Source organism: Ptiloglossa arizonensis, chromosome 3, assembly GCF_051014685.1.
Source record: "Ptiloglossa arizonensis isolate GNS036 chromosome 3, iyPtiAriz1_principal, whole genome shotgun sequence".
In the NCBI taxonomy this organism is placed as follows: domain Eukaryota; kingdom Metazoa; phylum Arthropoda; class Insecta; order Hymenoptera; family Colletidae; genus Ptiloglossa; species Ptiloglossa arizonensis.
The window spans coordinates 10,972,874-10,994,129 of record NC_135050.1 but is presented as its reverse complement, the minus strand read 5'-3'; the positions used below and the strand labels follow the sequence as shown (position 1 = coordinate 10,994,129).

Sequence of the window (21,256 nt, the reverse complement as noted above, 5' to 3'; positions counted from 1 at the left end):
TGACCGCGTGCCAAAACTTGACGGGGAACAAAAAATATCAGCGATGTTTGTATCGGTTTATTTAAATGGGAGTATTTCAATTAGCGTATTCAATCGCAAGGACAAGGACGAATATTTTTGTAATTTTTACGCGTGGATTCGAGACTACACGCTTTCGCTTTTTTTTTTGGAAATATCCTAAATATGACTTTTGCATTTTTGGAAATACCTTAAATATCGTACTTGTGTTATTAGAAATGACCTAGGTATCGCACTTGCATTTTTGAAAATACCCTGAATGTGGTATTTGCATTTCTGGAAATACCCTAAATATTGCACTTGTGTTATTAGAAATACCCTAAGTATCGCGCTTGCATTTCTGAAAATAACCTAAATATGATATTTGCATTTCTGGAAATATCTTAAGCATCACACTTGCATTTTTGGAAATACCCTGAATATGGTATTTGCATTTCTGAAAATACCCTAAATATCATACTTGTGTTATTAGAAATGCCCTAAGTATCGCACTTGCATTTTTCAAAATATCCTGAATATGATATTTGCATTTCTGTAAATACCTTAAGCATCATACTTGCATTTTTAGAAATACCCTAAATATGGTATTTGTATTTCTGGAAATACCCTAAACATCGCACTTGCATTTCTGTTAATACCCTAAATATCACGTTTGCATTTCTGCGTTTTCTTTTCTAATTTGCCTCTGTAATCAACATAGCGCACAGGGTAACCAACGGTACGCAGTATTTCCAGAGTCAGCACACGCGCACTTCCAGCACCCAGATCGAACGTATCGTATTTTTTTCTTTTTTCTTTAATTTATCGATACGTTTACGGGAAAATATATACTTTATACGTTTACATCGAAAATCGTTCGCGTCCGAAACCACGCGTCACAGAATTCATTATTCTCGGGCGTGATCGTAGCGTAGAATTTCGCAGGGGGCCACGGTCCCCGCGGTGCCGCGCCATTGCATGATCTCGCGTCCCCGGATACGTTTTCATTTATATTGCGATGCGGTAATATTACTCAGGGATATCTCGGCTGGTACGGTGCTTACGGGGAGTAGACATTAAACGGATACCGGCACAATTCTTTTCCAGCGGACGGAACGAGCCCTTATCGGAGGGGGCTCGCTCGTTTGTCGATGTCCGACGACTACGTTTTAAGCACCAATGATTGCGCTGGTTGGACAAGGACGAGCAACAGAGAGATAGCGGAAAGAGTCGATGGTGGTTTGTCGATGAACGAATCGGAAGGTTTATTCGTTGGACTTCGTGGGATTGGTTCTGCCTCGTACGCGAAACATCGAAACCGTGAAAGCGAAAGTGAACTAACCGGCAAACTTTCCGTCTATCAGTTAACGAAATTATCGGGTTGTTCGGAAAGTCATTTCGTTTTCCAAAATGGAGAATATACAATTCAATAAAATGTTTATACACTTGAAAAAAATCGTGTTTCATTTTCACCAAAAAAAACGAAATGACTTTCCGAACAACCTAGTGTTATTATTTATTCGTCGAACAAACGAAAACCGTATTGTCGAAATATTGAACAACGACGATAAAAATTACAATTGTATTCAAGTATCGGTAGGAAATAGAAAATAGAACGAAAAGAAAAAAAAAAAAGAAAATGAAAGAAGGCAAAAGAGATTTAGACGTCGGACGATTTTGAAAGAAATAATCACGTTTGAGAATAGATTTCGGGATTCTGAATCGTGGTTGTCGTCTCTGTAATTAAGTGTCCAAGTTACAGTGTCTACACGATCTTGATTACATCTATAAAAAATTGGCACAAATAATGGTGTATTCCTCGAATGTTTTCCAAGAACACGAGACGATAGTTCTAAAAAGAAAGATCGGATCGTCGTCAGACCAGTCAAGACATTATCATAAAGTTGCCCGTAAGAGAACCAAGTAGAAATGAAATCGATGTAATATTACGTTCGTATTTTTACAGATAATATCTGTACAAGAAATTTATTTTTTATACAAAGGTTGCAATCGACCAAAGTGCGAAACTCTTCAAGAATCCTGGCATTACGCCGAGCAAAGGTTCTCGGGATTAGTTCGCTTTAGCTCTTACGACTCAATCAATCGAGAGATCTTGGGAATCGTAAGATGCGAGTTTTAAGAAAAGAGAGGTTATGTTTTCAAGGATCAAAGGCTCGGTGTTCACCAGAATCGAGTAATGTAAAATCTATGTCACAGAAGAGGTTTAAAATAAAGTTGTTTAGTTTATGGGGGATTGGCAGAGAAGTAGAAGAAGCAGCGAATGATTATTCATTGCCGAGAAACTCGAAGATTTTGCATACTAAATATTATTTTACGATGTAATTGGTTTTGCACCGGTGACGATAATGATTGAAATTGTAATAATAACGCGCGAAAGAAGAATTTTACGACCTGAGTATTTAAATGCTTCGAATCTGAAGGATCTAGCATGCACGGAATTGAAAATGTTATAAATTGAATAATTTTCGAAATCTTTCAAGAATATAAGTTAGTATACGCGACTCGAAAAGTTAGAGGATCATTCACCGTGGTGACTTCAACGCTCAGTAAAGCTCACTGGTCTTATAATTGTTTCGAGCAATTTACGATACTCCGGTCGAAAATCGTGAAATATTTTCCAAGATCAATTTTCGAGCAGAATCATCTATCCCTAAAAGCATTGAAATAAAAATGAAAAAATACGAGAATTTTATACATAATCGACTTCGCGGGTGAGCGAACCTAGCCATACAGATAATGAGTTTCTCTTGCATCGAAGAAATATAAAAAACAATTTAATCTAAAAATCTCACAGAATGTTAAATATATCGAAGCTACTTGTACTTTCTAAAACTTCTTATACACAAAATTTCCAACGATCCTATTCGTCCAAAATTTAAATTCGTACCTTTCGTTCGTTAAAGGATCTACACATACCATCGAGTAACCCACAATGTTCGCGAACGAACTACGATTCTCGAAACACACCTCTCTATGTGATCTCGAATCGAGTTCGTTCCTCTTCAATTACCGAGGCAAGGTAGTAACGATTTCCAGGAATTCCCGCTCTGGAATCTAGGTGGCACGTGGTAGATCCCTAAAAATATTAAATCGCCACCAAATCATCGTAGAACCGAATCTCGAGCAGGTGAAAAACTTGGCGAGAACTCCGCAATAATAATACCAATCCCCCCGGTACCTCGAACGCATCCACAACGTTGTTCCTAGCCGGTTGAAAACTCATCGATGTTGCTCGACAATTCCCGCCCGGTGAAATGGAATTTCAGCATTCGATTGGATAATTCAGCGGAATCTAATAAGGATCGCGGAGTATTTTCCGCCTATTGGATCGCGATGAATGATCGACCGATACACATCCCCCCGCGAGCCTTTCCGTTTAATTGAGACAGCTGGATCGGTTGGCACGTGTTCGCGCGAAACTTCAAAGGAAATCTCTCGGTTACGTATCTCGCGACGGCTCGTTCCTCCTTCCGTTTCCGTCGCGGAGAAACCTGTCGATTAATTAAAGGCGCTCCGCGAACGTTAGCGGCGAGGTTACGATAAAAATGGCGGGTTATTAAAGTCGCGCGGGTTCGGTGAGGCGATCCTCGACGCCCGTTGGAATCTCGCTCTATTTATCGGCCTTTACGATTATGTTGCCGCGAAATTCATAGCGCCGGTTTACACGCGCAATTTACGCGTTCGTGAGCCCGGGACACGCGGAATGCCACATGGCCGCGTTGAAGTCCAACGATCCACCGTTGACGCGTGGAATCGCGTCGTTCAACTTGGGCGCCACGTGTTCACTGAGAGACCGCGTTAGTTGTCGGCACCATTATCGTTTTAGCTACGATACCGATGCGGACGAAAAACGGCTCGGATAACGGTCGTCCCACTCGACGCATCGGGATTCTCCCCTGATATCGCGACCAACTACCAAGGAAGTGTAAACGTACGAGGCTTTGGTCGGATTCCTGGGATCTTCACTGCCCCGTTCCGTGTTCCCTCGAATTATTTCGACCCTACGGTTAATCGAAGCTACGATTTTTGTCGCGTCGCGAACCCTCCACGCGCGAACACCTCCTTAAATCTTTGCACTCGAAGCTTTTTTGCTACCAGATACTGGCGGCGCGATAAAATCCTTCGAAAAATTAATCTGGAACGGAACATTTCTCAATATTTCACATATATAGGTTTGCGTCTTACAAGAGTGCATTAAATTCCAGTTTGAATTCCAAGACACGAAGTTTCCCGGATAGGGAAAAGTACATTGAATTAGGTAACGACCGAGGGTTTCCTCTTGAGTCCAAAAGGGTAAATAAATCGAATTGGAAAATTAAAATGGAATAGAATAGTCCCTCGTTAATTATCTTAACAGACCTTCACAGATGGCTGGCCATGATTCCTATTGGAGCGAACGAAACATTGATGTAAAGAGTGCCAGATGTTAGCGAACGTTCAATGTTAGTTTCAAGGATTGTCTTCCACCTCGTGGTCAAAGGTTTGACTATTTTTCTTTTTGGGTTTCCCGTTCAGTTTCGTGCCGAGAGTCACGGAGGAATCTTGGTAAAATAAATATTTTAAACAAAAGTAATTCCAACTAAGTATTATTAAAGAGATGAATCTTTTCAACTGAGAAAAGACTCTGTTTATCACGCGAACCATTAACAAAGTTTAGTAAGAAACACAAGTATTTAGTTTGAAGCTTAGATTCAGATTGGATTCAGATTCACGTGTTTATATACTATATACAGTCTTATCCTGTTGGATTGCTTTGGAGCACGGTAGGTGAGAGTGAGCATCAGGGCAAAGTTCAATCGATGTCATCCAGGTGCTGTCATTCCTGGACTATGAGTTGTTTTTGGTAAGTCGCAAGGGCAAGGTTCGACCGATATCATCTGATGATAGATAATCTTTGAACGATAACTCGTTTGATGCTTCACACCAAGTTATATCTCTATATATTTCTTCGTCCCGACTTTATATCCTCGTACGTACAATCGCTACCGGATACGCGAGATTCCTGCATATTATAAGAAACCGCGTACTATCGTCTAAACTTTACAACAATTTCGGTTACTATTAGTCAACACGTGGACCTACGAGTCAAGTTACGTTAAAATCGATGATAATTGCCAACACTCCCCTCGTTGGACTCGTGCAGCGATAATCTTTTCGCGAGTATCCGACGAACGAAAGGAAGGTTCGGTTGTTTTCACTTTCTCCCGAGGAAGCAAACCCGGGGACGGTTGAAGACCGTAACCTCGGTATTCAAAGAACACTATCTCCGTGGATCCGTGCCGAAAGAGTCTTTGTCCGTTCGGTTGGTTCGAATCGATGCGTCAAATCTTTCGAGCCTATCGTTTACAAGTCCCCGGCCAGAGGCTCGCGAATCCCGGCAATCCCTGCGCGCGTCTCCGCGGCCTCTGGCGCATTTTCTCGTGTCCCCAAAGTGGCTGGAATCGAACGGGAGGGGGCGGGGGCCCCGATCTCGTTGTAATTTGTCGGCCAGGACGAGGGATCGCTCCATCGTCCACCTGGCTGGTTTGCTAATGAACTAAACTTAACTAAAGGGAACTCGTTCACCGGCGCCTTATCAATAGTCGTAATCCAGCGCCGCGGCCGAGATCTGTGGACCGAGAGTAGAGAGTCGGACTCCTCTCATCTGCGCTGAAGATAGGAGAATCGTGTCGACGAATGGCCGTGTCCGGCAAACAAATTGCAAGATACCCCATGGTAGCTTGTTACCGACTCCGCCTCTTCCCCCCTTCCTCGCGTATTCCTTTCTCTCCTTTTATCCCGGTCGACGCTCCTTTTCATCCCTTTTTCGGCCGTCGACCATTCTTTTTCGTATCGCCGGTTGTTTCCGTTCTCCTTCTCTATTCCTTGCGACCGTCTTCGTCGAACGTACGAACGTTCTTTCCCCGTATCTCTCTCTCTCTCTCTTCGTGATCGAATTGATGTGGGAATCGTCCACGCGGACGTCCAGTCGTTCGTTTCATTCTGGATCGATGGGGATCGTTCGGTTTTACACGGTTTTCGAGAACCACCACGGTGTCGTCGCCATGATCGATAAATTTTACCGAGTTTTACCACTCGCGAAACGATCCAACGAATTTCGACACCCGTCGGGTAGCCTGGTTCCGCGATGTTGGGAAGAGGTTCAAGTTTTCTTGCAGCTGGAAGCTCATTGGGATGTTTTTCCACGGTTTTGAAAGCTATTTCGTGACAGGTTCGACGGAAGAGTCCCGAGAGACACTATTGATAGTCTCACAAGTGTGGAGGAATGTGAAACGTTCAGCCAGGTTAGGGAAATACACTCCTTTGATAGAAACGTAAAATGTATTTAACCTGTCGACGACTGCAACCTCTCAAGGACACATGGTCTTGAAAGGGGTGTACACTTCGGTAGGGGATCTGTTCAGGAATCCAAGATTCTAGAATGCACGACACCTCGATGACTGTAACCCAAAAACCCAGGACCCCGACTTCCCGCGCAAACGTTCTCAACGTTTACAATTTTTCTAATACCGTACCCTCGACGAAGCTTCTGCATCGACTACCGCGATGGTACCCCAATTAACTCACCTATACCGGACCTTGTTACCGGTCCGGGCACAAACGATCCTCTTCGTTGGAAACGGGCTGCTCTTTCCAAATTGGCCACATAAGACCACCAAATTATCAGTACGATTAATCCCCTCCTCCGCGTGCAAAAACTAGCCCCCGGTGGAAAGATCTCGGGATACTTTCGGCGCTGGGGACGAACCCTGGCGAGACAAGAACATCGACGAGCGAACGAACATGACAAATACTGGATTCTGCGCGAGGGCCAACGCCGGTCCGGGGTTCCCCGATTTCGTCGGGAACATAAATCCAAATCAACGTCGCGTATCATCGTAGGTATTAAGTATTTTAATGGAGGAGCAAGAGGGTGTACCAAGAGAAGCCCAAGGAGAGGGGGGGTACGAAAAGGCGGGATACAAAGATTCAGAGATCTATAAGACAAAAGGGAAACAAATAAAGACGCGCGGCCTTAGGTTCGCGAAGTGACTCGACACCGGTGGTAGATGCGCAGGGTAGGAAGGGGGGATGGTTGGAAGACGGGGGACCATAGGGGAACGGGAGGAACAGGCGCTCGCGCTTTGGAATGCTTTGAAAGACCGCGAGCAGCTCTTGGCTAGAGCTCCTCTCGTTGGCTGCGAGATGTCGAGGACGCGGACCGTTTCGAAGGAAGCCAGCGCGCCTCGAGCGAAAGAGAAAAAGCAAAGGAGGAAGAGCGGCCGTCGTGGACAGGCTTGCTTCGATTAATTATCACATTGTCGTCCGGCCGACGCTAGATGCTTCGGCGTGGTAATCTATGGAAGATTCACGGCGTCTCGGTTTAATCCTCCGATACCTACGCTCCTCCCTTTGCCTTTCATCCCCTTCGCGAACACGAGTGCGAATTATTGTCCGGTTTAATTGAACCGATGTAACCTGCCTCCGTGGAGCGGAAGGGGGCCCGCGAAGGGGGACACGCGGTGGAATATACACGGTGAAACCTTTTCCGGAGAAATATTCCACGGAATGTATATTAACGTCCCTATTGAGGATATTTGCAACAAAACTCGAAGGGATAAATTCAGACGGGCAATTGTTACGACAGAAACGGACTGTGTCTTTTAACACTGTGGAAGATCGGTTATTTCGTATGAAAATAATTCTTATCGATTGTACGTGGAGTACGTTTCGTTTTAATAATCGAAAGAAAAATAATTGTACAATTTTCTAAATTTACGAGAAGATAGATGCTAGAGCGTGGGGACATATATCGAATACCGGGGACATATATCGAATACTAGGAACATATATCGAATACTGGGTTAAAATTTTGGCGAAGAACTTATAATCAGTTTTTAATCGACGCATACTTGTAGTATAGAGGAAATCGCCTAGTAATCACGGCGATTGCTATCACGTTGCCGTGAGCACGGTGAAATGATTTTCGGAGATATATACAGTGGAATGTACTATGAATCGCGAATCTATCAACGTTTTGAAGTTAGGTGAAGTTCGAGATTAGGGGCAATTTACGAACATTTAATACGGATTAAGGGGATCTTCTGGTAATGTTCGTTTTATACTGTTTTTATTTACACGGCTTCGAGAATATTCGTACGAAAGAATTCTTTCGAGTTGGTAAAATTAACAAAGTACGATCGTTTAAAGAGAGCTAAGAATCGATTAATAGTGTATCTCGAGTTCTAGGCGATGGATTTACTTAAAATTTGGAGAGAATCTGCCGATTTCAAAATTCGATGTTTTCTTTATATTCTCTAGAACGCTAAAGGCGAAAAGGACGTGAAAAAATTGATATTCGAATTGTAAAAGCCCCGATCAAACCGCTGTTTGGTTTCGTCGTTTCGCGTGAGAGAAAAATTTAGAATGTAGTCAATGTTTTTTGCTTAGATTGTCAGAAGGCCTTTTTAAATATTTTAAACATTTCGTGGTATGCGATATGTTTCCGTTTATCGCGATAAAATAGAAATAACAATTCTTAGCATTTTATACCGAAGAAACTGAACGAAACTGCGAACCACTGTATCTTTTGGATAACATTGTACCAGCCTTGTATCTTTCAGTTTATATTCGAGTAGTTGTCAATAAGTTGTCTGTGACGCTCTGTTCTCACGTACGTTACCCTTGTATTTTCGAGCACAGAGATTGCTACACAGTTATTCACCGAGTTTTACTCGATGCACCAGCGGCTTTTCTACAAGTTTCCTTTGCTCGAACGCTGCAAGGTGAACGTTTGCACAATCCCAGGTTTTCTCCTATTGTGATGTATTTCTCGTGTCGCCCATATTTCGCATGGCCTCTCGAGGAAAGTAGGTGACAACCATTTTCGTACGATGCAACGTTCGATGCGTCGAATCCCGTGGATCGTGCACCTGAAACTGAAACTAATGTACAAAGAAACGTAAAGAAGAACCGGGGTATAATTATACAGGGTTTTCCAAAATATGTGACCGTAACTTCAGAGGCTAATTCGGGTCACTAAAATAAAGAGAAAAGTTCGTGTAAAAGCGATCTTGTTTCCGAATAACAATAATTTTATGTATACCAGTTGTTCGACTATCTTCGATTCGATTCGAATACTGGCTTCCAAATGTCAAAAGTGTCAGGTATTCTTCGAATTTGCTGAGAACTTTCTTGAAGTTGAGTTCAGTTTACGATAAGAATCACCTGTAATTAGAAAACGAGGCACAAGTACTCGTCAAAATCCTTCTGTAGCGACATAATTTCACGCAAATCCATTCGTGACGAATCGCTCCTCCAAATCGTGACTCAAGAAGCTTAGAACTACTTTACATTGTCGTTCAGTTCTACGTGAGCTAGGACCAAGTATCCACAAAAATCCTTCCCTAGCGACACTATTTCACGCAAGTCCATTCGTGACGAATCACTCGTCGAAGTCGCGACTCGAGAAGCTTAGAACCATTCACATCGCCAATCAGCTCCGCTCCCGAGATCCAAGTATCCACAAAAATTCTTCCACAGCAACTTAATTTCACGCGAGTCCATTCGCGGCGAATTACTCCTCGAAATTGGGATTCCAGAATCTCGGGATCACCTTGCTTCGCCAATCAGCTCCACCTGCGAGGCGTTCAACCCTAAAAATGTCAGCTCTCGCCTCGAACGATCGTCATCCCAGCCATCTCTCCCGTTCGCTGTTCGTCGTCGCGGCGGAGAGAGGTTCCCCCCGAAATCGGTTTCCTGAAGTTCGCGTCGAAAAAGAACGAAACGATCGAGTTAGTCGGCAAAGTCGCGCTGAAAACGAAGCGAAGCGGAGCCGGGAGCGAGTTTCTTGCTGACGGCGATACCCAAGTTCATGATCAATTGCACGTTCCCCGAATGCCGGCGGTCATCATTCGGCGTCGTTTGCTCCGCGTACGCCCGGTTCTCGCTCTTTGTGGATCACGCCGGTGATCTACTACCCCGTGGAATGTCGGGGCCCCGGTTTATTATAGTAGATAATGATAACATCTCGAAGGCGTAGCCGCGCTCCGCGTATATTCGCGAGTGTGGCTTTCCCTGCGTCCCACGCGTCCCACCGCGCCGCTCGCCATCAGTCACTGCATACATCACCGTCAGCTTATTTTCGTGCGTTGAACGTTACGCCGCTGATGTATGGACGTAATTGGTTAGGCGGGGTACGCGGTCGGCTCGATATGCACGCCAAAAGGTTGCTTGTCAACGGGGGAGGATCCACGGAGACGACAAACTGATTGGGAGGAAGGGAGGGAGGACGACGAGAAACGCCAAGTTTGAACGTCGTGGAGGCTTTGCCGGATCGTTGAACGTTATTCGTTTCTGCTTTTCCAGACGGTTTAACCTGACCTTCGCAGTGTGAGTTTTAGGGGTACTGTTGGGAGCTGAGAAGATCTCAAGGAACGTCCTGTCGGGCAGAATCTTGGTCGAGAAACAAAAATTGATGCACGAAGTAGATTCTTATCTCGTTTTTCCAAACGGTTTCACCTAACCACCTCAGTGTGAGTTTTGGGGTACTGTTGGCAGCTAAGATGCAGTCTCGAAGGAACGTTCTATTGGTCAGAATCTTGATTAAGAGACGAGAATTGATGCACGAAGTAGAATCTTACCTCGTTTTTCCAGACGGTTTAACCTAACCTTCTCGAAAATGTATTTTGGATACTCTTGGATTCGGTCTGCAAGGAATGCGGATTCTGCAGAATCTTCATCCAGAAATAAAAACTAGTGAACTAAAAGTGGCTATCTTGCACCTGGTCACATCCTCGTGGTATTCCTCAAAATTGATCTTTCAAACTCCTAATGGTACAGATATCAGGCATTGTGTCCAGGTGTGGTCTTGTTAAGGACCAGTATTCAACATTAAACGATATTTAAACTAAATATTAGTGTCATAGGTCGTGTTATTTTCCTTAATCTGCTAGCTACAAGTAAAACGTTAACTGTAACGGTCGAAAGATACAGAAACCCATCGCATGTATTGCCGTATCGAGGTGGCTGTATTCGAAAACAAATGTGGCGTCAAGTTACACGACTCTGACTTCTCTCGCAACAAGAGAGTTATGTTGTGTTAGCGTCGTTTAAGCGTATTTTTCTTAAACGTCGAATTCTATATCGAGGAATTTATGTACATCGTAACGCGGGTATAGTAGATAAGAGAAGCTAATAGAAACCGATATAATATGGATTTGAGCTCGCTGAAAGACTTCCAACAATTCGACGAAATCTACCTGACACGGCACTTCCGCATTATCTACCGGAGTAACAGCGAAACATTTTCCCGATAACATACCACCAATAACCGAAGTAGCTAGTCCGACTCGCCAAAGGAGTGTACGTTGTAGAAAAAGGGGCACTAATGGAAAGCCTGTCAGGTACGAGTTTGAAGAATCTTAAGTGTCTCTTTACATTTTTGCATTCTGTACGAAGAGCAGCGCCAACGATGTCGCTTAATTTTTTCGAAACACTTTCAGGAAAATTAATACGAAAAGAACTTCCGAATGGGTACCTAGGTTCTAATTCTGAAATCTCGATCATCAGTATGTATCTCGATGAAACAAGTACATGTCGATGAAGCGATCGGAGTTACCGTATCCTGCTTTTGTCTTCGAAACATTGAATATCGCATTGGAATTAGTACAAGTCGAATAACATTGTAGAAAATAAATCGATGATTGATAAAAGTGTCTACAGAAACTTGGAGAATTGATCTATCGACGTTAAAATATTAGTACAGCTCTCCATCTTAACCGACCTTGACTGGATGAACATTTACAAGAGTATAAAGAAAAATACGAATAAACAATGTGCAGGTCAATTCGAAAATATAAACGACGATACGAAATACAACACTTAAAAATTTAGTACGATATAAAGTAAGATTAACGGGAGAAGAACCGTGTATTTAAATAATGATCGATATAATAAAAAGTACGTTTATTCGACGAATTAACGTCGAATTGTTTTTGTGTTAAAAAAAAAATGTAACCGGTTAAAATCGGATAATTGGGAGTCTACTGTATTACTTTGCGAGAATTGCATCTTAAGCGTTTAGGTAACTTGGACCGATATAAGTGTACTAACGATGCACTTACAGTGCACAGAATTTAAACAAACTACCGTGGCAACGTTTCAAGCCAAAATGGTAACATAGAAGCCAGTGGTTAATTGCTAGTACCGATCGTTGCCAAGTGAGTAACGCCAAACACGGAACCTATGAAAGCACGTATGTATATCCTAGAATAGGTAACATCGAAAGATAGAACGAATAATCATCGATCAACAACGAAGAACCGTGGCTGCGTACCAGTTTAGCAACTGCGATACCTTCTTGATACTGTGTCTCGCCAACAATTTCATAGAATGTCGCAATGGCAACAATTCCTGCGAATATAAAAGAGGATTAAACTCCTGGCAAAGTGTGCCGTGTCCGAGAAATGGACCGTACACGTCCCTCGGATGATTTGCCAGGGTTAAACTTATACTTAACTTCATGCACGCCCATCTGTCGGCCGGTCTCATTCGCGGGAACTCGCGCAACAATGATGGCTACCGCGACAGCATACGCAACTGCAATTGCGTGCATCGTGTCGTCGAATGATGAGCTTCGGGCATGCGTTCGCGTTGCGTGGACACGCATACATCTCCTCGGGCGATTGCGATCGTTCATTAGCGAGTCTGAAACTCTAATTCATTCTATAAACTGTCTAGTTTATGCGAACGATGGACGCTCCTGCTCGTCGGGCTCCACTTACCACCACTTTACAAATCGTCGTCACCCATTGAATACGTCCCTTCGCGCCACGTTAATGGCGATTCTCGTTGCTTTTTAAGCGAATTACTACGGAGAAAAAGAAACTCGAAACTGTCGAATTAATTATTTTACATCGCGCCAGACTTTGGTTCCGCGGGAAACGAACGCGAAGGTAAACGGTGCTTTGAACACGCATCATTTCTAGATGCATTAGTTTCTTTCTCGACTGTGAAATTTTATGAACCACGATTTTCGATTCAAGGAATACGAATATCATTTTATGAATGACGAGTGTCTCGTTTCGGACGAACTCGATGTATCGTTCGACAGTAGACGTAGGAAATTTTATAATTGGAGTAGGATCGATAGCTTCGTCGGTCGACCAATCGAACATCCGCGATTGGTGACAGATCTTACCTTAAATCGATGATAGTTTTGTATTTATCTAATGTACCAGTGCTGGTGCCATCTAGCAAACTATCGATGTATACGTTATCGTGAACATTTGTGGACTTTTAATTGATCAGCCATCGAGTAAAAGTTGGGAGCGCGTTTTAAATTAGATTCGATGAGTATTTTTCTGAAAATTGTCCTTTCTTTTTAAATATTCCTTTGATTTTCTTCTTTGATCAGTACAAAATTTCCTACGATCGTATGTCCTATCTTTTTGAGTTATGGACGATCGAAGAAAATTTTCAGACCTCCGCGAATAGTTTCAAATCCATTTTGTATCCTTCCCCGCGGATCGTGTACAGTTAGAAACTGGATTATGGGACATTTTTGCCCATAATTCGGAAAGTAAGGTACATAAAACATACGTTCGTAAGTCATTCTTTACTCATCCTAACACATAGCTTCTTCTTCTGAACTATGGATACGTATATACGAATAATCTTGTATAATTTTATAAAACACAGATAATCGTTACAATCTCTAAAACAAAAACATTTAGTAAATTCACCAATAAGACACTTTCTACCGGTCTCGGCGCGTAGATTCATCCTCCGTGATATAGACATCTTTCTGAACCACATTGCGGAATTAAAATACAACGAAAGAGACGGCAGAAAGTGTTCCTTCTTAAGGGATGTTTCTGCACGGTCGGACCGAAAGATTAATTATCCAAGTTGTTTATCCGGTAGTCTTTTTACGAAGGCGTTACTCGAACGAGGAAAAGTCGCGTCTTCTGTTCTCGCGGAATTTCAATTCTACCTACGGAAGGCCAATCACGGTGGTTCCTCGATTCGCCAGGGTTTTGCTTATAATTCATGCACGGTCGTCCGTCGGACAGATTTATTCGCGATAGTTCGCGCAACAATAATGGCTACCGGCAACGTATACGCGGCTGCAATCGCGCGTCCTTTATCATCGCGTCGGGCAGGCATGCACGCTCGCGCTCGCACACCAGCGCGCGGTTTCTCGGATCATTACGATCGTGTTCGGTGCGATCTCGAGGATCGATGTACCGGCGGCACTCGACCCGTGGCGTTAGATAGGATTCTAGGTATAATGAATATCGGTTGGGTCCCGTATTCGTCTCCCCGATTTATCTTGTTGCTAATATACGCGCGCCCAGGAACACGGAATTAATTCGTACGGCTGGGTTTCGCTTATTTCGAAGATGGAGTCGCGGCAATCAAACGGCGAACCGACGCGGGGAGCGACGATAACGTGGCGTGAATATTTGAATCTTTCCAGGAGGAGCGTATCGTTCGGTTGTGTGTATCTCGATGTATCGAAACAATCGAAGAAACGTTTTATTAGACGTAGAGTTAGGTTGTATATATTTCAATAGATGGAAACAAACTGTTCGATATTACGGATAGGTGCATATTATTCGGTTGTATATATCTCGATGTATCGAAACAATCGAAAAACGTTTTATTAGACGTAGAGTTTGGTTGTATATATTTCAGTAGATGGAAACAAACTGTTCGATGTTACGGATAGGTGCATATTTTGGTTATGTATATTTTTAGTGTATCGAAGCAAGCGGAAAGTGTTTGCATGTGTATATTTTGATGTATTGAAATATTCGACAAATATTTGGTACTTGTATTCCGGTAGATCGAGACGATCAAAATTCTGGATATCATTGCGCGCATATTTAATTATGTATACTTCGATGCATTGAAACAATCGTGTTCGATATTACCGTTAGGTGGGTAATTTGAAAACTACTCGAAAAAGTATTTAATACTACCAGGTGCATTAAAATACTCGAAACAAATTTTATATATTTCGATACGTTTAAATAATCCCAAATTTTTATATTCCTAGGTACGTACTTTAGTTACGTGAACGCATATTTCAAAATGTATCGAAACAATCGGAAAGTGTTCGATATTATCGTACTCTTATCAATATACATAATAAATACCTATGTATTTCGCAATATACTACATTATACACAATCGAGAGAAAAGTTAAAAATATCGTCTCGTTGATACTTTACTCCACGTGAACCACCATCTTCTCGAAACCGTTCGGAGTGGCTTCTCTTCGCTAATGTTGATCGCGCGGATACTTCAACATTAATACTCTACTCTGCACGAAGCACCATCTTTTCGATATCGTTCGGAGTAACTTCTCGATATCGTTCGGAGTAACTTCTCTTCGATAATGTTGATCACACGAGTATTTCAACATTAATACTCTACTCTGCACGAAGCACCATCTTCTTGATACCATTCGGAGTAACTTCTCGATATCGTTCGGAGTAATTTCTCTCCGATAACGTTGACCATCTTCTCGATACCGTTCGGAGTAATTTCCATCCGATAATATCGATCACACAATATACATCAACATTAATATTCTACTCCGCGCGAATCACCGTCTCCCCGATACCGCGCGTAGTAATTTCTCTTCGGTATAATGTTGATCCTTCCGCGGATCCTTCAACGTTACTCCAATATTTCACTCCGCGCGAACCAGCATCTTCTCGATACCGTTCGGTGTAATTTTTCTTCGACAATATTGATCGCGCGTATACTCGAACATTAATATTCTACTCCGCGCGAATGACCGTCTCCTCGATACCGTTCGTGGTAATTCTCACCGATGATATTAACCAGCCGGATATTTCAACGTCTCGTCGCTTCGACGTTTCTCTCGACGAATCCGCTACTACTCCGGAAGATCTCGAGCTCCGGTGAGTAAAGATCTGGTCTCGATGCAACGTCGAGAAATGACGAGGATCGTCGTTAAAACGCAACGGCATTTACGCGGTCGTATTTCAGCCCGCTGGTCATCATCGCGATCACCGTGCCGCGTGAGTAATGCGCCAGGATCTCTGGTCTCGCGCGATCTCTGTTAGCCCGTATCGAGGCTGTGCGTGTACCCACCGCCGTTCACTTTCGATCGCTCGTCAATCTGTTGACCTTCGACTCCCACCGCGACGCGACCGGGTCTCGATAGCCACCGAGCAACGGGAGACGCTAGGTAAAATTACGCAGCGGTTGGTATGCCTGGCCGGTTTCCGCTCGAAACGGTCGCGTCCTCCGAGTTCCTCGAATAATCGCGCCATACGGATTATACGCGCGGAATTAATCGACGTCGCAGCGCGCGATCGGTCGCTTCGTTCCGCTTACCAGTTGACGAACCTCGCTAACGGTTCCGCCTAACCACCGTGATCTTCCCCGAGGGACGGACCGAGGGGAATTGATCGAGCTACGATGACGACACGTCGAGCGTTATCCACAATTGACATCGATTGTACGAGCACGCGGGTGTCTAGACGTCTTCTACGAAACCCTCGAGCGACACCCGGTGTTCGCTGACGAGGGAAAGATTTTTAAGCGAGCCTGATCAAGATCGGCTCGAGAAATTTGTAGGGTTTTTTGATCATTAACCGTGATACTTCGCGATGTCTGCACGAATAGATAATTGCACGGAGGAGAGTCGATAATTTGATGTACCGAGGTGTTACTATTCTTTTTGGAGTTTCGTTTTTCAAACGATCGATGTAGATTACACCGAGGTACTCTTTGCGTTTTCGTATCTTGGAAAATCGAAGCGAATGTAACCAGAACCGAATGTTCAACTTCTCTATTTCTTCGAGTTTCTCTCAAGTGGTTTGCAAGTTTCTTTCATGTTCTCTTCAAGTAGCCTTCAAGTTACCTTCAAGCTCTTCTAAAGTTCCCTTCAAATTCCCTTTAAGTTCCTTTCGAGTTCCTTTCAAGTTTTTTTCAACTTCCCTATTCTTTCGACTTTCTCTCAACTTGTTTTCAAGTTCCTTTTAAGTTTTCTTCAAGTTGCCTCCAAGCATCTTTAAAGTTCCCTTCAAATTCCCTTTAAGTTTCTTTCGAATTCCTTTCAACTTCCCTATTCTTTCGATTTTCTCTGAACTTGTTTTCAAGCTCCTTTCAAGTTGCCTCCAAGCATTTTTAAAGTTCCCTTCAAATTCCTTTTCAAGTTCCTTTCAGGTTCCTTTTAACTTCCCTTTAACTTCCTTCCAACTTCCCTATTCTTTCGATTTTCTCTCAAATTGTTTTCAAGTTTCTTTCAAGTTGCCTCCAAGCATCTTTAAAGTTCCCTTCAACTTCCCTATTCTTTCGATTTTCCCTTCAAGTTCCTATCAAGTTCCCTTCCATTCGCCTTCAAATTGCCTCCAAGGATCTTAAAATTCCCTTTGAACTCCTTTCGAGTTCCTTCCAACTTCCCTTGAACTTCCCTTCGAGCAGCATCGAACCACCCTGAATGGTTCGCTCGAGAATCGAACGGTGTAACGAAAAATGATCCAAAGGTCCGTAACGTTTCGCAACGTCGAAGAAATCACGGTTGACCGACAACAACGGGCGTCTAAATCGACCGTTCGTCGTGGAATGTCTCGATCGAGCGTCGTGGCGGCGTACCGAGCCTCGGCCGGTGCCATCTTTCGATCCGCCGTGGCCGAATAGTTGGCTTGCTCGCGGGCACGATCGTATCGCGGCGGTGCGGCGCGGTCGAAAAAATTCGAGCAGAATGCCATGACCCAGCACGGCATTTGCATCCCTAGGATCTAATGAATAGCGAGCATTACGTCCTATTTGGTCTCGTTGCGACCAGCCGTGACGATGCCAGTGCGCATAGCATAGCTCTCGCGCTATTTGCAGTCTGCCCGGCCCCGGGGGTAGGGTGCACAATGGACGCCGACGCTTGGCGTCGGTATGTGCTCAATGGAGGCTTACCCCTCTTCTAAGGACGTCGCTCGTACGATTTACCTACTAAACGTCAACCCGGACGAACAGCGCTCCCGCTCGACGGATTCACGGGCCGACAAGCAGACGAGAGCGGGACGAGGCGGGGGCGGTAAAATCCCTCGGATTATCCGCGCCGTTCGCAGTCGGACGGCGAGGCGTTTCATCGACAGGCATTTCGTTGTCGGCGGTCTTGCTGGCTCTGCGATATTTTGGCGTTGCCTCGAGAGACGTGTATATCGCTGTCACGCGAAGGGGGAGAGCTTGTTCCGATCCGAACCATCGATTCGGTCCGCTTTGTCGAGTGGTCGAACGATTACGGAACGTGGAACGGGCTAATACCGTCATCGGACATTTAAGGGTGAACGTCATCTTTATCGACCGATTTCACAACGATTTTATCGGTCTTTTTCGTACCGGGTCGATTCTCTTTCGTTTGAACTGTTACGAGAGATGCGTTTCGATTCAGTTTTTAAAGTTTGAAACTCGAGGTCCTTTCTTTGATTCTTTTCGTACTATATCAATTTTCTTTAATCTGGACCGTTGTAATAGATGCAACTCGGATGTATTACAGTTTGCATAGTACTTTTATTGTACGTAAAGTTAAAAACTTTTTCCTTTAATTTAGATTGTACTTTGTACTTTAATTTTCTTTCATTTAGATTATTACGATAGATGCAATTTGGATGCAGTTTTTAAAGTTAGAAATTCGAGGTTCTACCTTTGGTCTTTTTCGAACTATATCAATTTTCTTTAATTTAGATTGTTACGGTAGATGCAACTTGGATGCAATTTGCATAGTTCTTTTATGCTACACGAAGTTAAAAATTCGAGGTTCTACCTTTGGTCTTTTTCGAATTGTATCAATTTTCTTTAATTTAGATTGTTACGATAGATGCAACTTGGATGCAGTTTTCGTGGTTATTTAATTGTACGTAAAGTCACAAACTTGAGGTCCTTGAATTCGGAACATTTTTAATTGAAAGTCTTTGAAAGTGAGTCGAACGAAAAAAAGGATAGTGTTATATTTTAGGAATATGACTTGGAAATGTTTAAATGGAATTCGAAATAATGAGCTTGAATGCATAGTTTTCTTCGAAAGTTAAAAAGATTTGCTCAAAAATTTCCAAATATCAGCCATTTCCAGCCCCGAAAGATGACATTTCCTCTTAATTGTGATATTGGGATTTATAAAAAATAAGCTTAGAATAAGTAGAATGCATACACGAATTATACGAAAGGAATGTCTATTAAGTAGACGAAGCAATATGTTCAAAATCATTTCCATACATCGTAATACTAATGCCAATTATTGGGCAATTTTTGTTCGCGTGTAAAGAATCGAACTTACGAGTCCTTGTCGAGTCAGTTTTACTTTATTCTTTTTAGTAAAATATTCGTAGAGTTTCGTCGAATTTAGGCTCACCTTGGTAGACTCTTCTAATTGCCATCGTAGTTTTGCTTTTCTTAAATGTGAAACTATTTGCGGAGATTTCTTCGATGCCGTTGCAATTACACATATTTTAAAAAAATTATAATTTATTGAAAACAAAGAACGATAGCTCGCTGCGAAAGAGCCAATTCGATTATTTTTTTTTTAAGTGTACGAGGTAGATGCGGTCTAACGATAAATCAAACGTTTGAAATTAATTTCAAACTTGTACTTTAGTCATGGAAACGAAGAATACCTCGTTTATCGACGAAGCTAATCCTTATTCGTCTACAATCGGTAAATAAAATACGAATACACGTCCGCTCGTAAATATTTTTTCAGCCGAAGCTGATGAGAATAATCTATAAAGAAAAAAATGTTATCGGTAACCGATGGTTTACAACTACACGTCGCATAAATACAGGAGATTAAAACGTAGATAAATATGCGTCGGATCATGGAGATATCGCGGTTTACTCGAACTTCGATAATTACAAATATCACAGGGTTCGATGGTTCTTGCTTACAATGTAAAAGCCATGGCAGAAGCGTGTGAAAATCGTCGAGTGAAAGGCTATTGCGAAATTTATCAAGATCCGCAAAAACAACGACTCACGTTCTACTCAAACCGCGACTATCTTAATCACCGCGTGTGTAAACACCGAATCGTTAATAAAGTTTATCTCGTGTCCATTTATTAAGAGACATCATCGCTCGAAGCAATATCGCTCGAGAAACACTTAAAACGCACGATTCGAAACGCGTAAAGTGTTAATTTCTCTCGCAAATACACTTCTGCTTTAATTTTGAAAAATAATTAATCTCCCGTTCTATCGCTATTCGTGTGCACTAAACTTCAGCCGTATGATTATTTTATTCCCTTTCATCAAATAACAAAATACAAAGTGTACATATTGCGCGGAGGAATATATTTCCTTTCGTGTTGAATCTTATTTCTCTCTCAGCGTGTTTGAAACTTATCTAACTGTCTACCTAATTTATCTAACTTTAAAACTATTTCAAGTAGTCTTATGCATCTACGGAATAAAAAAGTTGAACAACCTGTCGCTCGAAATCGATCTATCTGGATCCTTCTAAAGAAACTGTTAAGATTCGATCCAGAGAAATCGTAACGGTATATTCAAAAAATTTTATGCAAACTTTAACCACGGGAGAGATCATGCCTGGGTCTAAATGGACCCGTAATTTGACCTTGCACAAATATTCCGAATAAAAGTTGTATTACTTTATCCTACCTCTCTTAATTTCTAAAGAAAGTTACCCTGATTGTATAATTGAGTGCAAGTCTCTCTGGGTCCGAAAAGACCCCGGGGCGTGGTCCAGCGAGTGTTAACGATGATTAACGTTTAATTCGATTCTCCTGTGAAAGGTTGCATCTTCTGTCCAGAGTCTGTCGTGCTTCCGATTTTGAATTTTCCACGAGAGGATGAACCAACGCAATTGTCTCTTTTTTTTTGCAGTTGAACGTTCACCAAAGATCGCTCGAGGCGGCGGGTCTTGAAATTTGCGGTGCAAGCGGAAGTGTTCCGCAAGGACAACCGAGCAGCGCGGGTTCCGTCGGTTCAGCTCCAAGTCCAGCATCGCCAAGACCAACCCCGCAACCACGGCCACCCCTTGCGACAACCACTTCTCAACCCTCGAGAACGTTAGACGACGATAGATCGACGGACGGTGAGTCGAAGATTACGATTTCCAACGCACGCATAATTTAACCCTTTCGTTCTTACGAGCGTTTACCGGTCGATACGGTCGATGGTCCGAATTAATCGAAATAAATGGTGTTTGGATAATTCGAGACAAAAGTATCAAATTTGAAACAAATATAATGAATCGGGGACAATA

General features: G+C 42.9%; 1 protein-coding gene and 1 long non-coding RNA gene across 4 annotated transcripts in view; both read left to right on the top strand.

The window, feature by feature from the left end:
• The window catches only part of LOC143144487 (uncharacterized), a 32,397-nt gene extending 29,559 nt beyond the window's left edge, over nt 1-2,838 (top strand). The window contains exon 2 of the long non-coding RNA XR_012991434.1: nt 1,105-2,838. This is a non-coding gene — a long non-coding RNA (uncharacterized LOC143144487). The remainder of the gene's footprint in view (nt 1-1,104) is intronic.
• Nucleotides 1-21,256, top strand: part of Vg (transcription factor vestigial) — a 159,914-nt gene that overhangs the window by 94,892 nt on the left and 43,766 nt on the right. For all 3 annotated transcript variants that reach the window (XM_076306935.1, XM_076306934.1, XM_076306936.1), the window contains exon 2: nt 20,875-21,085. In XM_076306935.1, the coding sequence (XP_076163050.1) occupies nt 20,875-21,085 (211 nt within the window). The remainder of the gene's footprint in view (nt 1-20,874; nt 21,086-21,256) is intronic.